Consider the following 23,250-nt stretch of genomic DNA (forward strand, 5'->3'; position numbering starts at 1 on the left):
AAACTTGTGTATTTTTTGATCCCATGCCATTAGATTAATGCCTTGGTAGTGTGTGCAGCTGAAGCTTGTGCTAAAGATACACAACTCCAGCAATGAGGTCAGAAAAATGCTGGAAATGTACTAAAATGACCAAGCAAAGAAATCTACATGAGTTTCAATATTCTCCCTCCAGGAGAAGGCACCATGAGCGTCACCGTTAGCAAAGGTAGCTGTCCTATGTCTTGACAGTTTGAATGCTCACATGCAGCTTGGCACCCAGGGGAGCAACGGAACAGAGAAGTAGCAACACAGTAGTTTGCTCTCGTCCAGGAAGGTGGAGTTGCTGTTTATCAAAGAATGGAAAGGTCGAGCTGTTGTTTACCACTTACACATACATTAACTGGTCTGGCAGCCACTGATTCAGCCCTAGTGCCGAACTGCCGCCACACCAATGTGGCATCTCCTTGTATTCTTTTGTGGAGATATCCCAAACATACGAAGTCCAAATAACGCATGTAGGGCAGAACTGTGGCAGTTTACCTTTACACATTAGCCAAGTGTCTCTACACTGCCAGAGAAACAAAACAGAGAGTTCCTGACCATGCACAAGTTGAGTGACCACAGACTGGCCTCTGAGAAAGACCAATATAAAAAAAGTCATGGTTGCTTAACAAAAAAGGTTATGTGGTTGCTGTGAAACAGGCGAGATGGAGAGAAGTACACTTTCTCCTACACTGCGACACATTTCAAAAATGAGAAAACATTTCTTTGGTGAAAAAGAAAAACAGAAAAGCTGTAAGTATTCCTGGAAAAACATATGTCAACACATCTTATAAGGCTTAATGTCATAGCCTGAAGGGCAGTGAGTGTGATGCATGTGTCAAAAAGTCACTATGCAAATAATATACCTTTTTTTAACAGACCTGCTATTTCCTTCATTTCCACTGTTAACATTCATGTTTTTGGCATTCTGCTTTGCTGATACTGTATGTATGGTTGTTCTAACAATGTATATTTTGAATTGGAGTGAAAGAGAGAGAGATGTGCTCACAGTGCAAAAAACAGAGACAGAGATGCACTATAACTATGTGTGATAAATGTGAAGATGTAAGACATTTTACTCTACAAAATTTAAAAGAAATACATTCCCCAATCCAGCCAGAGGTTTAGAAACTGAGAATTCTCAAAGGAAAGGAGAGGAGCTGTGCGTTTTGGCAAGAACACATTGCCAACTGTCAAAGCCTGAAGGACAGTGACCTCTAAAGCAAGATTAAATAGGCCAAACCATGTATTGTTAATGTTCTTATTATCATTGATCTTATTATGAACATAATTTTATTGCTCTGCTAATACGTACATGTATGTAACAAGAATAAAATATTTGCATTAGCTACATGGGGAAAACAAAGTAATAACATATTCCTTAAACCTCCATCTTGGAATTGACACTATATTCAATATTTATTTTATCCCCACCATGTCTAACCATCTTTTACATGTGTATACAGTTAACAGTTTAATTTTTTAGGTAAATGAATGTTTTACTCTACATGGACAATTCCCAATACAACAATCACAGAAAATATATCCAGCCAAGTAACATCCAAAAGTTCTCTCAGCATTTTGCAGGGTAGGTTACATCCTTTGCAATGCTCCACATTCCACTAGTATCTCCAATCAGAGATTTGAAATAAACACTTGAAAGTACAAAGGATAACACAACTTACTCTAATCTATTATTGTGTTATGATAAAGAAAAAATACTGTGAATTAACGTATTCACATATGATTAGAACAGTACGTAGAAAATTATAAATATCAAGGTTTATCTCATAGGAATATTTTTCAGTTTCTCAATGATGATACTGAACTCAGTGAGACCATTTTAGGCCGTTTGTTGCTAGCCCCTCTCAAAACTAAAAATGGCAGTCCAATTTTCCTTTGACATCACTGGTATCAGTCCTTCAAACTGTGTGCTATCTGAATAACTCCCGAACTCCTCTGGTCTCTGTGTGCATGAAAAAACACCCTCATTGAGGTCAAATTGGAGACAAAATAAAACTTTTTAATGCCACAAAAATATCACCAATGTCACCACTGCCCAGACACAATGATTTCACACATGTAAATCTAAATAAAAATTATTTATTATTAATATTATTATAATACCTATAGCAGAGAGGTCCACCATTCCACTTCAGAACTACAGGGTGGAGTCCAATCTCAGATCTGCATGGCTCAACAGAGAGAGACTAACCGGACACCCGTGACAACATCACATGAGGTAGCAGAGACAGCCGAATATGCACGCAAAATTAAGGAAAAAGCTAAAATACAGCCATTTGGAAATGAAGAAAAACACAGACGCAATTTGTCGAGGTAGAAGACAACATGATCTAGCCGTAAAACTAACCTGAATCAGCAAAGTCTGCTGAGGAATGGAAAAAAAAAATACACAGAAGTCATTGCTCATTGCATCCAAGCAAGACAGAAAGGGTTGGGTGGTGTATGACGTCATTCACCCCTTCGACTTCTTCTGGAGTCATGTTTTGTCGCTAGTGTCCCCTTAGTCTCCCTTTAGCTGACCACAGAACAGCAGAACACAGAGCAAGGGTGGGGGTGGGGCATTCTCCTCTTCATTCTCCATGCTTATATATGGGGGAGGGGCAGGAGGACAGGCCTGTTTTCATATTAATTTGACCTTTTTTCTTTAACTAAATGGGTAGATAGGGGTAGCACTGAGGTGCAGCTCAACTCACTGGTCTGAAACCGGACATCTGAGTGGGACAAACCAACAGTAAACTGACAGAGAGAGAGAGCGAGAGAGAAAAAGAGATAGAAAGAGTGTGTGTATTCATGTATGTGTGTATGTGTGTGTGCATGTGTGTGCATGTATGTGTACGTTACTGGCTGATGGTGCCTTGTTCTGGTGTCTCTGTAGACTAGAAGAGGTTCCTGGGGTAAAATTTGAGGTAACACAAGTTTTCCTGGGAAAAAAAAGATAGGGGAATATTTTCAGAAGCAAATAATTTTCTTTCTTCTTGAAACCTGAATATGCTTCCTTAGCAGTCTTACCAGAGACCGATATGAGTATCTGTCCTTATCAATAACTGATATGGATGTCTGCATAAATTAATAATCTACTGCATTTAAGTCACAAAAGGGTCTTTTTTAAAAACATAACTGGTCACATGACCCAAATCTGGGTGGGTGTGTGAGAGAGGGAGAGAGACTGTGGTGTGTGTGTGTGTGTGCATGCATGTGCATATGCATATGTATGTGGATGTGTGTGCTTCTGAGTTTGTGTGTGTGACAGTGTTTAAGAGTCTGGGTGAGACTGCATGTGCGTCTGTGTGAGTATGTGAGACAGAGTATGGGGATGAGACTGTAGGTGTGTGTGTGTGTGTGTGTGTGTGTGAGACAGTCTCTGTGTGTGAGATTATGTGTGTGCGTGCAAGTGTAGTACCTGCTCTCTCTCTCATCGCGTTGTGGTGGATCCGCTGCCATCAGCGTGGGACTGTTCCTTCAGCACCGGATCTGAGGAGAAACACACGTGTGAAACATACGCGCGCACACAGACTCACTCATGTGCACATGTACACTTGTTAACACATGCTTGCGCGCACACACACGCGCGCTAGTACAGACACACACACAGGGGGGACAGATGGCACTCACAGAAGTAGGGGTGCGCCATGGCCTCAGTGGCAGTCAGTCTCTGCTGATGGTCGTAGCGCAGCAGCTTGTCCAGAAGGTCCAGGGCCTCGGGACTGACCAGGTGTTGGTTCTCCGATTGGACAAACTGCTCCCAGCGTTTCCTTGTCTGCCTAAAGGGGATGACAGAGAGCAGGGCCTGTCACTAATACCACTACATAACTGGATTAATATTACTACTGTACACAATCACATTAAACCACTGCATTAATTTCAGTCCTGCAACTGTATGAGCAACACTAGTGTATTCTGGCAACATAGAGGGAAAAAGGCTACAATTTGTCTTCTCTGTGGCCTCCCTGCCCCTGCCCTTCTAAACTAATCGACAACCCTCTTAATCCTAAATCCTAAAATCACCCCTCTCTGCTCCTTGTCCCTCTAGCACCCCCCGGTGGTACTCACTGGCCGAGCAGGTCCTTGAAGCTTGGGTCCAGTTCAATGTGGTACTTCTGCAGGTATCCAAAGAGCTCATCTGTCCCCAGGACCTTGGCAATGCGGACCAGCTAACAAAAAAGCAGCAGGGTCAGAACATGGTACATGTATGTACACTGGTAGGTTATGGGATAGTTAGAGGAGTTAGTTGGTTAGTTACCTGGTCGTAGTTGTCCTGGCCATGGAAGAAGGGTTCTTTCTGGAAGATCATACTGGCCAGCATGCAGCCCAGACTCCACATGTCCAGGCTATAGTCATACATCTATCAACCAATACACCAACACAACCGTTACTAAAAAAAACATCTCGGATTAAATTGGTAAATCAGGCTTTTAAATGTGGTGTCTGACTAATACACACTGGGTTGGTGGAACTGAATACCTGTGATTAATCACACTGCTGTGAATAAACCCAAAAAACACTATGTAGACCTGGTGAAAACTGACTATAGTGCCAAAAAGCGTCACAAGGTTTAAGACCAGTGATTTCCGATTTCCTGGAGGAATTCTCTTAATCTGTGTAATGAATATACATCCTCTATTAATGGGAGCTTTCAGACAACATCACAATATCACACAGTAAGTTGTGTAATGCTGCATCTTTCATAACATAACCTAGAAATATGGGTTCCCTTTGGGGCCAGAGAACATAAGGTGAGATGACCCACTGCTAGAGGGGCCACCTGTACAACCTCTGAATGAGGCTGCCATCTAAAGACAGCATAGCAATGAAAAGGTACCTAAAACATTAAAGGTACAATCTCACTTTACTACATAGTATATTGGATCTTTCTACTCTTCCTACAAGTAAATGCCCAATAATAACGGCACTTCTATAGCTCCTGTTTAACTCCTTGAGGAGATGAAACACCACACTGACAACTCAGCTGTGTATATGTGAATTTATCATCACCACACTAGATATTTATTAAATAAGATACCATTACACTGACACACACCTAACACCTAGCACAATGCTTAAATTTTCATGAAAATTGATGTAGATGTAGATTCTGGACTTCTGGTGCAATACCTGTTGATTATCTTTGGTTAGTCTAAGCAATAGAAGGATCAAGTTACTTTGTTCCACAGTAGGGGGATTCAGTAGTGTTTCAATGTTCACTGCAACCATGTTTAACAAACAGGTGAACAAAATAGTCAGGTGGTTGGTACATCACAGTACTGACTCATGGCAGACTGACTTGACGCTGACACATTTGGTGTGGGTTAACACAGTGTTAAGGTTCAGCTGCGAGGTTGTTGCAACTCACCTACTGCCCTTGAAAACAATACATCACCAGTTAAAACATGGCAACCCACATTAAAAACAACATACGCATCTATCATGGAAGATCACGTCAACATACTGGTTGCCAGCACTTAAGCATCAATACGAATGTAATTAAGACTTCCCATCTGTTATATGGCAGCCTCATCCACCCACAGTCCTCCTCAGACATACCTGATAATCCACCAGCAGCTCTGGGCCCTTGAAGTAGCGCGACGCCACCCTGACGTTGTACTCCTGCGTGGGGTGGTAGAACTCGGCCAGCCCCCAATCTATTAGGCGTAGCTGAAAGGGGTGTTTTTATTGTTACACTGGCAGAAGAGGCTAGGTGAAGGAGGATCAGTCTCGTGCTCAGAACCATTTGATTGCTAGAGTCTGGCTAATGTTTTAGAGTGGGAATCATATTAGCCAATAAGAAGCCAGCATGTGCCACTCAATTAAGTGAAATTAAATGCGGGAATCCCTATTCTGGATAAATTTCTGATATTGTTTTCTTGAAAATCTGAAAAATAAAATTTGTCTTGCTTCCATCTTGTTTTACCTGTTATTACCTCTCTGGTTATTCTTGTTAATGGACAGTATTTACATTAAGTTGTACTGTACAGCTAATGTGTCAGACAGCAAACTAGCGCAGTTAATACTAAACAATTATTTGCTTTGATCTCATATGGACACTCAGTTATTCATTTTCATCAATCTTTTCACTAAAATTTTACTGAGACTTACCAATGTGCAGTGTGAATGTACAATGTAAAATGTAAGACGTCTGTGGAATCTATTTTCAAATACACTACATTCATTTATAAACAAATAACTGGCTCTCCCGTTACCTCACTGCTCCCTGGTGGAAGATAAAACTCATTACAACAGCCCAGGGGAGAGTGCCACAGGGCCAGGGGAAATGGAAGATTGCACAGCAGAACAGCGCCCCCTACCTTCCTCATCTGGTGGTCGATCATCACATTGTGGGGCTTCACGTCCCGGTGCATGATGCCCATGCTATGGCAGTAGTCCAGGGCCTGCAAACATAGGACAAACATGTGAGGGACATTTGAAACATATCTTACAAGAAAGCAAAACGCCCATTTCACAAAAGGTGGTTCAAATAAATCTGGTTTGCTTCAAGTTATCTGCCTTAAACCAGCTGCAACTCAAATCAGCTGACTCACTCCTTTAAAAAACACCAGCTTAAGCTTGACTTGAGAAATCAAGCTTGTATATGTGAAACCTCTAAGTGCACAGCAGACACCAATAATCTAAGCTAGTTAACAGGGGTAGAAAGTGGGGTGCTTCTAGGCCAGTTTAGCACTAAATTTAAGCAGAAACATGAGAAACTCAAGCACATTTTATAAATAAGAGAAAAGACAGTGATGGCTCCACGATGCACGATGTGGTGTATTTATGTTGCACATAACCACTATGCATTTCACAACATAGCTTATGATACTACAATGCAAGGAAATTAAACTTAGTCAACATGTCTCTACTCATGAAAATGCATCATATTGCAATCACTGTTTACAGAACAAACAATATTAATTTTGACATCATATTCTTTGAAGCTGACTGTGGAAAATATCACAACAAAGTAACTTGATAAGGATGGCAAACAATGCGCACGTATGAGTTGCAACATTGTAGAATCTAAATGTGAACTTGGTTTCACGCCACCGACAAGCCAGAGTTTATTTAAGCTGGCTAAGCAGTTCATACGGCTTTGTGAAACACCCCCATCGCACCTCACACTCCCCCTGCTGCTCCTACCTTCAGTAACTCATACATGTAGAAACGGATGTCAAAATCAGTCAACTTCTGGTAGAGCTCCTGAAGAGGGAAAGCACACAGCATGAGGGACAGGCGTGCATGCACCAATCATATTCCCTCTACACATCGACACCACAAGCTCTGCACCTATCATGCTCACAGCATACTGCTCTGCACCACCAAGTGATTAGGGTTCTGCTAAGCAAATGAACAGTTTCTACAGAATGCGTGTTTTATCAGCTCAATGACAAAAGTACATTGCTGAATGACTCTCAGGGTTTCAGGTATGGTACAACTCCTTTTGATTACGAATTACAAACAAAAAGATCAGACCATCCCACCTTACTACTGACCAACCAGAGTGCACCACTTTATCTGTGACTAGACAGACTGTTAATGTCCAACCAGGCAGTTCAGAGTTTTTTCAAGGCTAATCCAACAGCATAGTTTTGTTTAAAAATCAGCTGAGGCATCCCAGCTTGGAGCTGCCCTGTCACCCTACCCCAATGTAAAAATAGGGCCTTTAAGAATGAACACAAGTTCCTTGAAGTCCTTTCAAGTACCTTAAAATCTGTGTTGTTGATGTATTCAAAGACAAGCGCTGGTGTTCGAGACTGAAATTAGAAGGAACAATATAAAAAAAATTAATAATTTATCATTACCAACGGCACAGAACAATCATTATTACAAGCACTGATCTGTATTAGGAACACAACAGCACATAAAATGAAAAAGTTCAGTTTTCACTTCAGGGAATTTCACTTCAGGTGCTATTGTGATATTTCATTTTATTCATCACACACACCGAGATTGGAGTGTAAGCCAGTCAATGACTAAGTGAGTGTGGCTAAGCAGGTGGGTTACACGTCAGTGTAGCACCAAGACAAAAGAATGCAAGCCATTTAGGGCCTTCCAATCAGTGAAATCGGTAAGGCATACAATTTGAGCAGACGATAAGACAGAATCCATCCCAAAAGAGTAAATGTCCCTTTAATCAGACAGTTATTAACACCTTGCAGTCAGTTGCATTCCCAACTAAGTGTGGTAAAAAAAAATGCCTTGTATCATACATATCATACATATAACATACATATTTGACTGTAGTGCAATGTAAAAGGACATTTTGGCTGAGTGAAAGGACTTATATGCTGAAATTAAACTCCCACTCACTCAAACACACACACACACACACACACACTTCCTTTCAGAGCATGAACACATCATGCTTCTAACACAGGAAGTAAGCTGCCACATTTGCTGGATCTGGGGTTATATTTTACATGCATCTGTAAGAAATTTAAATATAATTAGAGATCGCTTTAATCCTTATTTAAGATAACCACGTTACAATGCATATGTATTTCAGCCATGCCCTCTTAGGCTTTCTGATTTGAAGAGCTTGCTTAAAAAACTACTTTGGGTAGCGACCCACAGAAAAACACCGGTGAAAAAGCTACTATGTTCACACTGAGGCTAAACAGTTCCGCACTGCCCTGCACATTCACATTTTAGCAATTTGCTTTTGAGCTTGGTGCCCAACTGACGTGACGTGGTTCAGGTCATACCACCGGGTCTTTCACTGTGTCCACCAGCCGGATGATGTTGGTTCCGCCCCGCAGGTTCTCCAGAATCTTGATCTCTCGCTTGATCTTCTTCTTTTTGACGGGCTGCAGGAGTCAGAGGTCAGAAGGTCAGAGACCTCCTTCCCGCTCATAACATGGAGTCGAAAAGCGACTAACAGGACAGCACAGGAAATCCTACGGGAATCAAGGTCAACCACACTTTTGCGTCTGCATACATTTTCAGCTTTTCAGAGATGTACTGAGAATTGATGTGTGCTCTTTTTACACAAATTATCATGGAGCTGTCTTTGAATGTGTGCAAATTCTGTGTTATGTTCAGCAGAATCTACTGTACCAGCACAACACATTTCAGAATCTGGCCTATTACATCAAGGAATACCTACAACATGACCAGGTTGATGACTACATCTTTATTTTAAAAAAATACAACCTTACAATGCTGAAGTAAGTAGATAAATGGCAAAAATGACTACCTAAATTCACCTCATCTCAAAAAATAATTTACAAAGTGAATTAGAAATGTTGCCTGGGTTTGATTCTGCACATGACAAATGTATGCACCAACTGTCGAGAAAATCTGAGCTGGTCTCGCCAAAGTCGATTCCATTTCACAGGCAATGACCCAGACGTTAAACGAATACTGGCACAAATGTTTTTCAAACCAGCCATTGGGACTGCCAACAAACGAGAGCAGAAAATACACAGAGAATTGGCTACCGCGTTTCTGCACCTGGTGAGCACTCCCACTCTTGGAAAAGATGGCTGCAAGTCATCAGTCATCAGTGGACAGCTCACCTTCAGGATTTTGACCACCACCTTTTCATTGTTGTTGATGTTGATGGCTTCAAACACCTCACTGTACTTCCCCCTGCCCAACTTCCGCACCAGCTGGTAGTCATCCTGGTTACTGGTGGGTGGGGGTGGAGGGAGAGAGATTAGACAGACCGACCATTGAGCTTGCCAATTCAACATCTGCGGCATGCTCCATTTTAAAGAACCAAAAAAACCTGCGAACTGTTTGCTCCCTAAAGTAATTTGTTCTAGCAATGTATGCTGGACATTTTGGTCCACGGTGGCTCATTCTCAGGACTTTTGGCTATACTGCCTTCCGTCCAGCATTTAAGAAAACAGGATGTGTGTGTTTCCCCTGCATTATCATAGTCTGTATTAATACTTCTCAAAATTATTTACAATTTTTCCAAATTAAGTGTCACACATAGCTTTGTGCACAAGTAAAAAAAAAAAAATAGTAGGTAAGGTAAATGCACTCGTCTTCAGATGCAAGCAGAAGAGAGGTATAGCATAGTCAGTGAACTGAACTGCATGAAAGGAAGTGATACACTTATTCAACTTGACCAAGTCCAAGATACTAGCTATAAATCATCACCTTTCTATCTGCCCAATTACATCATGAGTTGTGGTGGTAGCACATACAGAGAGAGAATGGCCTAAGCTGGAGATATGAAGTCATCCAAAAAATCTGGGAATAGGAGTGAAGGCAGGTTTGATGCTAATTTGACACTAAAGAGGGGAGGGAAAATTCAGGCCTATGCCTTCCAGCCAATTATTTAGCCAAAGAAAGCTAAGAGTAAAAATAGAGTGCGAAGCAGAGACGGCCAGCTGAGCTCCACGGCTGATGAGCAAAGGATGCCAGCATACCCCGAGTCAGAGGACAGAATGCAAAAAACAGGCTGGTGTTTGTGCAAATCAAGCCGACGACTCCTGACAAGACAATAGAGTGACCTTCAAGGAGCACATAGCATCCGTCTTAGTGAGAAGAACCTGCAGATTCTCTCCTCCACAGCATTTGAAGAATTTGTCCTTTCCTCACCGCCTTCTCAGCCCAAGCCCTGGTCCAGGCCTTCACCCTGCCCTCATTCCCTCTGCCTGTGCAATCAGACCCCTGCAACTCAACCTGTCCACAACCGTCCTAACTATTTCCGTGTCTCACCCCTCCTGATCTCCCTCCACTGGTTACTGGCACAAGCTGGCATCCAAAACACTCTTGTTAAACTGCCAGGCAGTGGGGGGAAGGCCTACATGTCTGTAGGACATCATCAGACCTTACACAGCGGACAGACCGCTCCATTATGCAAGCTCAGGACACCCGATTGTCCCTCCCCTAATGGGATCACACAGTCCCTACCCCTATCTGTTTTGGCCCCAACATGGTCTAATGAACTTCTCATAGTGGTCAAGACAGCAGAAATTCTGGCCATATTCTGATGCAGACCCAAGACCCACCTACTTCCAACTGCATTTTGGCCCTCCTTTCTAGTTACAACAGTTAATATTCTCCCGTTTTTAATATTTTGGGAGTGTTTACTGCACTTTGAATTTAACTGATTTCTTATTGTAGTGCTTACTCTATATTCAGAACTATACTAGTTACTATGATGGATTGTAGCGTTCAAATGTGGTCAGTTTTCTATATATACTAATGTCCATGTGGTCTTATCGAATGCATTTTTGTAACCTTGTTTTGCAAGTCGCTCTGGATAACAGCATCTGCCGAGTGGGAAAATGTAAATGACTCTCGCATGGACTTGTCTGGTCAATACACATGCATGGGAAATTGGGAGTGAATGGGAGATAAGGAAATTACCAGAGCCATCTTGAGCAGATACATCTTGAATCTGAAGACTCAGTGAAACCCCAGTGTTATACACACACAAAAATACGTTATTCGACAAGAACCGCGGGAGAGGCGGAAAAACTAAATTTGTGGCAATTACATTTTGTCGTCTGCTATTCAAAAACGATAGGAAGCCATCATGGACTAATTTTAAAAATCACTGCACTGGAGTGTTCATATTCCTCTTGTGCAGACCCATCGGGACTGTGTAGGTAGGTGTAAACTGACCATACTGAATGATTATGTTAGCTGGCAGTCATCGGTTTAATTTGAGGCAGATGAGTTTTGACCAATTTCCTATTTTGATAAATAGCGCAGCGCCGACTCCATTGCCTCAAACCTCACACCTTCAACGCACGCACGCATCCACTACACTGGCCCTATCACAGAGCAATCTGCAAACAATCACACTATCCGTGTGTTATATTATATGTTAACATAATGTACGTAACGTTAAGGCACGTATAGACGTGATGTTCCTGCACACCTTTATATCAAAACAATCACGACCGCACATCCAGCCCGAGGATTCCGACACCCAATATTTGACTAACTAGTTCGATAGCTAGCTAGCCAGTTGAACTAGTCTAGCTATTCGACTGGTTTGGATCGCTATTCAGCGAGCCATTTTAAAATTACCCACCTCAAACGTAATACTACAATCACAAACAGTGAAAATACGATGATTGCTCCTACTAACGTAGCCAGCTAGCGAGGCTTAGCTAATTACAAATCACCTAGCTAGCTAGCCAGCTAGCAATACCGTTATTGATTTTCAGGCTGCAACCAAGACCCCGTGTCCTCACCTCCAGCTGGGCACGTGGGCTTCGTAGTCCCAGTACTCCCGGCTCTTCAGAGTGTTCACATCGGCGTACACCCGAGATCTGCTGCCGGCCGCCGGGCCGGGCATGGCGCGCACGGGAGCCCGGGTGCGACTTCCTTACCACAGGGTCCTTTAAAACTCGGACTGGGGATGCAGAAAACAAATCCTCTTAATATCGCGTCCAGGGTCTTGTGCCGTTGATGTTAGCAGATATCTTGTCCAGTGAAAAGATGATCACGGTGCGTTATGGGTAGTGACCGCGGAGAATCGCTATGTTTGTCAGAGCTTTGCTGACCGGGGGTTCCAAAGCCTGATGATCCGGGGGGATAGTGGGAGGAGAGGGACGGCCAGTTTCAGCGAGGCGAATGAAAAAGCGGTCGAGAGCTAGTCTAGCTAGTTTAGTCTAGTAGAGTAGGGGTTCAATCACAAACACCTTGCTATCTAACCTGCTAGCTGATTTAAAAAATATAAACGGGGGCGAAGTAGAAGGGGGTTGTGCAACTGAAAGACTGTAGGTTCAGTTTAACCCCCCCACCCCCAGTGGGCCCCGAATACCCGATCCCAAAATGACACCCGGCCAGAGGGAGTCTGGGGAAAAGGCCCCTTGCCGGCCAGATCGACCTCTCTCCGGGAAGGATACTAGTGATAGGCTGCTCTTGATATCAGCACACAAAAAGCAAATTTTAAAAAATTATAAAATAATAATTTAGCAACCCCCCGCGCTACGTATATATTACGAATTGCCGCCGTTTGGAGGGAGGGGTGCTGGCGAGCTTTGAAGCCTAAGTGATCAGTGCGAAAATCCTGGCGCGGTACAGCGCGGTATGGCGCCAGCCCAGGCAGGCAGAGTGCGATGGAGCTCGGGGTTCGGCAGCGGTAGAACCCCCAGTTTCGAGCTGCTTATCGTAGGAACCGGGTTGCTGCAGAAACACCCGGAAACTATCGGGGACAGCGTTGACTGACGGAATGGGAGAAACAATGCGGGTCAAGCCAGAATGGCGGTTGTTGAAATTGTAGTAGTTACATGTGTTGCGCCCTCTAATGGCGTGGAGCCCCACCGTGACAGGCGGTGGTGGCTCGATTTGAATTTTGGCGCATTTCACGTCTAAAAGCAGCCATTATCTGTGTCTGTTTACACGCCGGTTACTTCAAACAAAATCCAATAGTGTGTCGAGTTATGGGCACCAACGTTTATTATAATTAGTAATTATAAGTAATTTATAATTATATAATAATTATTTTCACTTTGGAGAAAGATATAAAAACAGATTGATCCTATAAATTGTCCCAAGTGTTTTTTGAAATTGAGGTTACCATCAAGACACCCATCTTAGAGTATACATTAAGTGGCAGCATCCTCTATGGTCACACTTATTTATACTGTGAAAGTATTGTCTGTGATCCTCTATGGTGTAACTAATCACATCTGCTAAATAACAATAATGTAATAAACACGTAGGATTACTACAAGTGAAAGATTACCCACTGTGCATATGTGGTGCATACCAAGTTAAACTATTATAACGCTGCAAGTCAAGTTTCGCTCTGTTACACAGTCTGTCTGTTGTTTTTCTATAAACACCTCCTTTTTCAGAGCAAAAATATTCGGGGCTAGGCTTAAAATATTCAGGGCTATAGCCCCGAATGATCGGACCTAACAACACCACTGCTATTACATATTGTACATTTTCTTAATGTGACAGGAAAGTGCGCTAGTGCTGGCTAATGTCCAGTTTGATGTTAGTAATTGCTAGAAGTGCACCAGCCAAACATACAAGATGTATTGTAGCATATTTGTATATTTGTAAGACTACTCAGCTTTTTCAGCATGTGCTAATAATAATATCCTGAGGAATTTATAGACAGTACTGTACCAGTTGTCCTTCTGAAATTGCAAGGGGCCATGTTTTTGTTTCCATTTCATCATTTTTTTTTCTCCATAAAAATGATATATCTTACTGAATCAAAATTCAATGCTATAACCCAAAAAACTATTTAAGTGTATTTGTGTTTGTGCTGATGAGTATATTTCAATTTATGGTAAAGAGAGTGTCAGAGGGGAAAAGCAGTCAGTGTGCAGAAAACTATTAATTCCTATAAATTTCCTGGTAATACTCATGGAAGATTCCTCATTTTGAAAATTTCTAGAATTTTCCAACCCTGGGTGTAATCCAACCTGATGTCTGGGTCAGGACAAAAACACAGGAGAAATGTTCATCATTAATGAAAAATGTTTATTTGTTAGTGCTGTGTATTAAATGCTACATAGATATTTTTTTTAGTTTGAATGTCCACATCCATTGCTACGCACAAGGATTTTACAGACTTTTCCACAAACTACAAATGAGAAAGATAAGTGAGAAGAGGGATGTTTCCAAATACATACACAATGAACAGACTAACACCGTGAGCATGCACAGAGTGGGTCAAAGGTCATTTCCACTTCAAATAACCCTTCACTCAGTCTCATCTCAAAAGCCATTCAAAACCTACTGAGAATATCTATATATATATTTATATAGATATAGATATATATTTGATAAAGTTCTTCATAATTAAAAAAAAAGAAAAATATACAACACTTAAACCTGTGAAAATACAAAACATACCTTTTTGTTCATTTTTTTCTCCTTTTGAACCTAATTTGTTTATGACTCAAGTGTTTTCTCAATGCTTGGGAGTTAAAAAAAAAGGGAACAGCAATAAATATCTACTGATCTTTAACTGGACGACAATAGGCATGACTCCGCTGGGGAAGCAAGAAAGGTAACAGTCCATCGGATCTGGAGCAGGCTGGACTCCCATTTTTAAGGCTACGCCATCAGGAAAACGGACAACCCACACTAAAGTCTGAAATAAAACTTTATTGACACTGATGCCAGGAGACTGAGAAATTGAGAGACTAAGAAACTTAACCATGCTGCACCCGGAGACGACTGCTAGAAGACACCAGTCCAGTCCCACCCCTTAAGTAGTCCAGGAAACAGATACCCTCCTAACAGAGCTGAACAAGATGTTCAGACAATATTAAATACAATCCAAACTTCCTGAACCACCACAGTACCTGACCCTAACCATCGAGGGGTAGAAGATACTACTGTGTGTCCTCACACTGACTCCAGGCCTGTTCTCAAACAATAATTGTGTTGAAATCCCTGTACTTTCACGCAAACAGGGGGACTCATGTGGACCCTTCCACAACAACAGAACCGAGAAAAACTGAGTTACATCACTATTCCAACATGGGGTTTGGGGGTGGGGTGGGGGGTGGTCATACAAAAGATTTCTCCTTACAGCTTTTGAGAAAACAAAAAACTACAGTAACTTCAGCTACACTGAATAAGAAGAGAAAACAACACATTCATTACAAACACATACAATGCAACTCCTACTACATAACCAGTAAACATTAGCATACACACTTTTTATGTACATACAGTAATATCAAGAAGAATGGACAGTTCTCAAACTTAGCGGGAGACAGAATGATCGCTATGCATGTATAAACAGTATATAATAAAAATAAGTAGTGTAGAGACATACAGATATGTATATAGACACATGGATTTCCGTATAGTGGATGAAATATCAAGGGCTCTCAGGAGCCCATCATGGGTTGGCTATTGGTTTCCTATCTAGTTTTGGATTCGGTACAATGTTGGGTTTTTGTACATACTCAAGCAGCCATGGTGACAGGCACACACACACACACACACACATATCTGTAATATCTCAGTACTGGACAGCATTATTTTTTTCTTTCCTTTTAAACAGTTTTACAGGACAGTAAAACTGATGCTAACGAGAAACATATAAGCATATGCATAAATATATATGCATAAAGGATCGCTATGCCACGTGGTTACTGGGAGAGTCAGAGCTCATCAGTGTTTGATTTAATGACAATGTCCTCGTGTCGAGATTTCGAGGTCTTTTTCCATTTCATTATGTGTTTTCTTTACAGTCAAAGCTCCTCACATATTTTCTCTCCCAAGTCCCCCCACCTCCCTTTTCGAGCGCTGTAGCAGAGGGTTCGCAGGAAGTCTGGTGGGAGTGGTGTTACGTACACTGGCATGGAGAAGACGGGCTCTTCCTGAATAGCAGGAAACCTCAAACTGAAAAAGAGGCCGCCGTCAGCCCAGGGCGGAACACAGAGGAGTCATACAACACTGCAGAGGACTTGCATGGCACAGGGCAAAGGTGGGTTCTGTAGGTAAACACTATGCACTGTACAGCGGGTCTTCATGGGGGGTTGGGGGGGGGGGGGGTCTGACACGCATAGGACAGGAAAAGGACCACATTAACTGTCTGTTTTCATGTCAGAGGCAGTGGAAGGCACACCTTCCTTCGCTGCAAAGCATTGGTTACTCTAAGCAAAGGGGCAGCGCCATTTTGGGTTATCTGATGCAAGGACGCAGGGGGCGCATTACTGTATGCTGAGGAAAGGGGGTAGGGGATGCTGGTTACCATATGTGGGGGTGGGGGACAGGGGACGGGCAGGGTGCTGGTTGCTGCACAAGGAGGGGGGGGTGTTGGTTGGTTATTGTATGCAGGGGGGCACAGAGTAGCCCCCTCCCTCGGCGGTGTGCTGGACGGTGTGCTCCTGCAGGGCGCCCAGGTCTCCGAAGCGCTCGCCGCACCAAACGCACTTGAACTGGGCCTCGCGTGCGTGCACACTCTGGTGCTTGGCCAGGTGCTCGCGCTGCTTGAAGCCCTTGTCGCAGCTGGGGCACTTGAAGGGCTTCTCGCCCGTGTGGACGCGGCGGTGCCGCTGCAGGTCCGACGAGTACTTGAATCGCTTCTCGCAGTCGGGGCACTTGAGCGGCTTCTCGCGGGCCGGGTCGCAGCGGTGCTGCACGAACTCCGAGCTGGACAGGAAGCGGCGGTCGCACAGCGAGCACTTGAGCGGCTTCTCGGAGCAGTGCGAGTTCTGGTGCCGCTGGAGGGTGGACGACTTCTTGTAGCCCTTGCCACAGACGTCGCACTTGTAGGGACGGTCGGCAGCAGCGGCGGCCCCGCCACACTTGTGGCGCAGCAGCTCCCCTGACTGACTGAAGCCCTTCTGGCAGGAGGCGCACTTGAACAGGCTCTCCATGCCGTGCACGTGCTGGTGGTAGAGCAGGTGCGAGGGCTGCAGGAAGCCCTTGTCGCAAAGGTTGCACTTGAAGGGGCGCTCGGCGGCGCTCTTGTGCGTGCGGCGGTGGCGCACCAGCGCGTACTGCTGCTTGAAGCTCATCTGGCACTCCTCACACTGGAAGGGCCGCTCCTCCGAGTGGGTGCGGGCGTGCTGCCGCAGGTCCGACGGCCGCTTGAAGCCCTTGCCGCAGGTGGCGCAGCGGAAGGGGCGCTCGCCCGCCGGCTGGCACTGGTGGTGCAGCAGTTCCGACGACTCCTTGAAGTGCAGCTCGCACAGGTTGCACTTGAACAGGTGCTCGCCCGAGTGGGCGTACATGTGGCGCACCAGGTGGGAGCGGTGCTTGAAGCTCTTGTCGCAGGCAGCACACTTGTAGGGCCGCTCGGAGCTGTGCGTGCGCTGGTGGTGCGCCAGGTGCGACGACTGGCTGAAGCTCTTGTCGCAGGCGTCGCACTTGTAGGGCCGCTCGCCCGTGTGCACGCGCTCGTGGCGCGAGAGCTCCGACAGGTGGCGGAAGCCCTTCTGGCAGACGGAGCACTTGTAGGGGCGGTCGGGCGAGGAGGCCTCGAAGCCCGTCGGGGCGGACGCGCCCACCGCCGCCCCGCTGGAGGCCGCGCCCTCGGCGGAGGGCTGCTGGGGGTTGGCGGCGGAGGAGGTGGGCGTGGCGTTCCCGGAGGAGCCGGGGCGGTAGGTCTTCTCGCAGATGGAGCACTTCATGGGGTTGCCGCTGCTGTGGGCGTTGTGGTGCTGGGCCAGCGAGGTGAGCAGCGAGAAGCCCATCTTGCACACGCCGCACACGAAGGGCTTCTGCTCCACCTGCACGCACTGGTGCTCCAGCAGGTCGGTGGCCTGGTGGAAGATCTTCAGGCACTGGGTGCATTGGAAGGAGCGGTCCTGGCTCACCATGCACTGGTGCTCGTGCGGGTTGGCTAGGTGCGAGATGTCATGGCCGCAGGCCCCGCACTTGTGCCCGCCCTCGCCCCCTACCTGCAGAGAGGGCTGCTGTGGCTGGGCGGCATGCTGCTGGCCGTGCTGCTGCTGCTGCTGCTGCAGGGCCGGGTCAGGCTGCAGGACGATCCCGTACACGGCGCAGCCAAGGGCGTTCTCCGTCCCCGGCGGGATGGTGTGCACCACGGGGGGAGGGGCCACGGCGTGCTGCTGCCATGCCTCTGTCATCCTGGGACGTGTTAAGGGGTTTGGTTTTCAGAGATCGCAGGACAATTGAGGGGGTGTGGACCATCTGCGGTGTGGAACGAAGGGGCTAAGTCTAAGTGTAGCTGTACTACGGTTCAAAATCAGGGGGCGTGATGTGTACACACAGTGATCACTGAATGTGAGTATAACCTGGTTCCCTGCTTTGCCAGCAGAAAAAAAAGTTTGATCTCTCAAATGAGAATTTAAAAATCAAATGATTAAAATGTGCAAATGGTCAGTAATGTGCAGAGAGAGAAAGCGTAAAGATTCAGCAGACACTTTGAAGGACACTCCATTGACATTGACCACGTCCGTCTGGCCTCCCTCAATATTCCCTGTAGAGGAAGGGTAAACAAGTGAATACACAGCAACACACTGTAGGCTATACTCTACATGTATAGCACATGAAGTGAGACTGATTTCATAGCAATATAATTTCTCACAATTGCATGAATTTGTATAATTATACTAAGAACAATTAAGTGATTAACTGACAATTAACTCACAATTAAGTGATTAACTGACATTCATCTTATTTAGGTTAGCAATAAACCTGACATAATTCACCTACAACAGATATTGTTCCAGCTTCCCTTTCTTTCAACATTACAAACTACTGCATCTTCTCTATGTAGTCCACACCTGTCAACAAATATTATGTTTCACAAATCCAGCTGTGTAATCATGCTATGAGTTTACCCTTACTAATTTATACAAAAAAGGTTTCTTCTCATTTGTATTCATTACCAAGATGAACTGCTTTAGAAAGAGAATCTGAAAACTCATGCACTACCACCCACACTACAGCTGCGCCACAGACATAAAAACATTTCATTACATATAGATATATTTGAAAGGAATGTAGATTCAACAATCAACTGATGTTTCAGTTTTACATTTGTACAGTTCAAAAATGAATGAGTAATGATGCATCTAACTGGCAGTGTTACGATTTCTCTGTTAACTCACCAGCTCCAGATATTTAAAACAAATAGTGTATGGAAAATGTACTTTTATATTGTTTCAACTTTTTTACTCTGTGTGGAGGAGGCATGTTTTTTTTGTCCACTTTGCAATGATAAAAACATTCTGTTGATTCTGGTGGTGTGAGGCTTTCACTGCCACACCGCGGTCACCTCCATTTTCGAAGCAAAGGACACTGTAATTTGAGGTTTCAAAAATACACCGTGGCATAAACTGTGCAAGAAAGTCTGTCGACTGACTTTACATAAATGGAAAAAAAACACAGATAAAACACATTGTCTGCTGCAGCAAATTCAACAGTCTTAAAATCTCTCTCCCTGGTGACTGAACTTATGTTTCAAAAACAAATCATTTGACTACAAGCATTTAAGTTACCTCATGAGAATCATTTGGTAGTCCTTTTTAACCAAAACATTTCAGTTGTCAATATAGGAACTAGGTTAACCATTCCAACATCAAATGGGAAATGAAACTACAATCACAAAGAGCTCACACAGGTGTTGTGTCCTTGTTCAGAAACATCTATTGTTCTAATGTCCACTTGTCTACTGCTTTAAAAGTTGCATGGGTGAAGGTTTGTGTTTTTATACTTTAAGGAGTAAAGCTTCTGTTTGTTTAATATACATGGCTGTGAGCTCCTAACTCTCAGCACAGGTTCACAGACCACTGGTAAATTTACAGTTTGGATTACATCCTTTCTGCAGAACCCTGATCCACTAAAGCATACGAAGGAAAATTCGTATTACTAGAATACTCTCTACGTATGCATCTTTATGCTGAAGGCACAGTGGGCAATCTAATACAAAACATATCAAAACTTTTCAGTGGCCATCACCTATGTAATCAGGTACTTTATATGACGAAATGTAGCTAGTCAACGTTAGTTAAATTCCAAATGTGCATGTTGTTATCCTTCACTAATTCCAGTAATTAATTCTCATTGCACTCGTTATCTTGTAAACATATGCGTTGCTGCAGGTACAGACGCATTGACCAGCCTGTCTTTCTCCTCAGATTGCACAAGGAAAATGTACATCAGTGATATCTGAATGAAAAATGAGTAGATGCCCACTCACGATGTTCAGGTTTTACGCGATGGCTAATTGCTAACTATATGAAAATTTCTCAGGGAAGTGTGACGCGTTAGGGCTGGTATTCGGACATATTGGGCTGGTATGGAAGTCATTCTCGGTCACGGTACATACGGTCTAAAATGGGCTACACCAAATTAAACCGCTAATGGGTGAAAGTGAACGCATTACAGAAACAGCAAGAATGCATGGGAAAAAAAAAAAAAAAAACAAAAAAACATACAAATGTTCCACCAATGATAGATTGCTAGCTAGCTAGTTACCTAGCCTACATTCTTTTGATACCGCCATTACCTAGCTTGTTAGCAAGCAATCTACATTAAATCGCCTTATTTTGAACGCTATAGCTAACTAGTAGCACGGTTAGCGATCTTACTAGCAACATTTTTTCGTTTTACAAAATCTCAACACATGTCACGTAGGTAGCTAGCGGTCGTTACTGTAGCACACGTATGCTAGTGAAAACTAGCTAGCTGGCTAACTAGCTAAGAAAAAAAAACTATTGGGTCTTCGATACAGGTACTCGAGCAAATTAACATTCTGTCAGCAACACCGATTGAATACCTCAATATTCGTCTGACGAAGCTACCCTCTCGATTCCAATCTTGATTTCTGCGACAACTGTGAGGTTGTGTCGACTGCCTTTCACGGAGCAGAACAGAGGCCCAGTTTTCTCCGCCTCCGTGGTCCCTCGGCCGGTCTCAGCTATCGGCCTCCCGCTGCAGGCCGGAAAGTGCTGGAAATTGCGGCTTTGTATATTGCACAAAACGCCCAGTTAAATACAACTTGTTTTCCAGCCTGCTGCTCTGACAGCTTCGATTTTACTCCGGAAGCCTGTGGTTACTATTCTTTTCTCACCCGGTTCAGGCACCCGACTTCTGCGGGAAAATACGCCTCAAACAGCGCAGAGAGCACGGGAATCTGAATACTACCGGAAATATAGTAACATTGCTTGCACACATCACACCCCGGGGCGTTCAAATATTGAATTATGATGAAACGTTTTATATTGTATTTAGCTACCTATATAACAACATTGCAAAACATAGCGTCTTTGGGGTGGGCACACTACTATCTAGTAAGATAGTTTTACAAAAACGATGGTTTAATTGCATTGCGAGGAAAACAGCCAATGACTCAAGCATTTATTCAGATCGATAGCTCCGTATTCAGCCCTAAATCCGCAATACATTAGCATGCATAAGTATAAGTAGGTTGTGGTTTTAATGTTATCATGCCAAATCTGTGTAGATTTTAAAAAATATTTTTTAAATGATTTATTAGATAACAAATTATAACTGACGCGGTCTACCTAATGTTAGCTAGCTAGTATAGATCGGCCTAGCAACATACCAGATAGGTGATTGTGTAGGTGACTCAGTGAGTACTTGATTAATATCAGCATAAATCAGTCCAATTAATTAGATTTGTGGGTTTTAGTCTTAATACTCCTAGATATTCTCTCGATTCCTTATTATTATCATAGCTATATTGAAAACATCGCCAAATAATACCAATTTCTTGCGACAACCGGAACCACTTGCACACGTTTTTCTGTTGTTGTCAGGGGTCAGGGGAGACTGTTCAAGAATGAATGCCTTCCGGCGAAAATGTCCTGTTTTTCTACCTATGTGTTGCAATAGGTTTTTTCCCCCACATGGTTAAATTGTGTCTTGGTACAACCCTTACCAGCCTTCCACCACAGAATAATATTTTTCCCCATGTTAAGTCATTGATTTCATCCGTAATAGTTTTCACTGTGTAGACTAAAATGGCAAATCAGTCATAGTGTGATGATAGTCTTTTCCAGTGTCAGAGGCAGTTTGCTTTTGTTCTCTGCTTCCTTTTCATATTGCGGTCTCGAAAAAAGTGTCATTTTTCATCGGCAGACGGGAATGTCTTTTTAAATGCTATGTTATTTGCATCTAAGCACTTAGATGAACTGCACAACTTTATTCTCTTTGTGTGTGCTAGGTGCTATTAAGGCAACAAACTATAGGTTCCCCTTCAAATTCAAATGTCTGATTTTTAACATTTCCCCCAAATATTATGGGGCACGGTAGGCAATCCTATCAAAAGTTGTGAGTAAACCAAATTTTATGGGTGGATTGCTTGATTGTCAAAAACATTTGTGAATATTTACATTGCATTAATGTGGGAATGGTTCTGTTCTGTGTTTTGATTACTATATGTAGCTGATTTCTATATTGGTAATTGCTATAAACAGTGTATTGTTGTAAGGAGAGAATTCACAATAAATAATTTTCAAAAACGACAAGTGCCCTTTTAATGTCACCGTATATGACAATCTAGGAGATTTTTCTAACCATATGCATACAAGTGAGTGTTAGGTGTTATCACTAAGGACTGAGGGTGGTTGTGTAAAATCCCAATATTTGTTACTGGTTTCTTTAACTCCCACTATACACATTTAAACACATCCTTCTCGTTTCTTATTTGTCTGTTGTGAACTATTAAAGGATTTTTTTTTTACATCTAGGCATTCTCATCTTGTCATATTTTCATTTTTACCACTAAAGGTGGTATCTGCAACTATCTGCAAGTTGACTTCTAATTCAGACTATTTCTGCAACTTATACTGTGCTGAGCCAAATTCATGGATTAAGGCA

The 23,250-nt window shown here is 43.4% G+C and overlaps 2 protein-coding genes across 2 annotated transcripts; both read right to left on the reverse strand.

The window, feature by feature from the left end:
• Positions 1–1,890: 1,890 nt before the first annotated feature.
• LOC118788032 (casein kinase II subunit alpha') lies at positions 1,891–13,168 on the reverse strand. The gene is made up of 12 exons (XM_036543861.1): positions 12,201–13,168; positions 9,555–9,666; positions 8,742–8,843; positions 7,740–7,790; positions 7,177–7,236; positions 6,348–6,431; positions 5,587–5,697; positions 4,286–4,387; positions 4,096–4,196; positions 3,658–3,806; positions 3,446–3,516; positions 1,891–2,966 (listed from the first exon to the last, which is right to left on the reverse strand). The coding sequence occupies exons 1-11, from the start codon at positions 12,302–12,304 to the stop codon at positions 3,458–3,460; spliced, it is 1,035 nt and encodes a 344-aa protein (XP_036399754.1). The 5' UTR covers positions 12,305–13,168; the 3' UTR covers positions 1,891–2,966; positions 3,446–3,457.
• Positions 13,169–15,525: 2,357 nt separating this feature from the next.
• LOC118788392 (zinc finger protein 319-like) lies at positions 15,526–21,610 on the reverse strand. Its single transcript, XM_036544370.1, has 2 exons — positions 21,185–21,610; positions 15,526–18,880 (listed from the first exon to the last, which is right to left on the reverse strand). Exon 2 carries the CDS (start codon positions 18,525–18,527, stop codon positions 16,758–16,760), a length of 1,770 nt encoding a protein of 589 aa, XP_036400263.1. The 5' UTR covers positions 18,528–18,880; positions 21,185–21,610; the 3' UTR covers positions 15,526–16,757.
• Between the last annotated feature and the right edge of the window lie 1,640 nt (positions 21,611–23,250).

Source organism: Megalops cyprinoides, chromosome 13 (assembly GCF_013368585.1).
Source record: "Megalops cyprinoides isolate fMegCyp1 chromosome 13, fMegCyp1.pri, whole genome shotgun sequence".
Lineage (NCBI taxonomy): Eukaryota > Metazoa > Chordata > Actinopteri > Elopiformes > Megalopidae > Megalops > Megalops cyprinoides.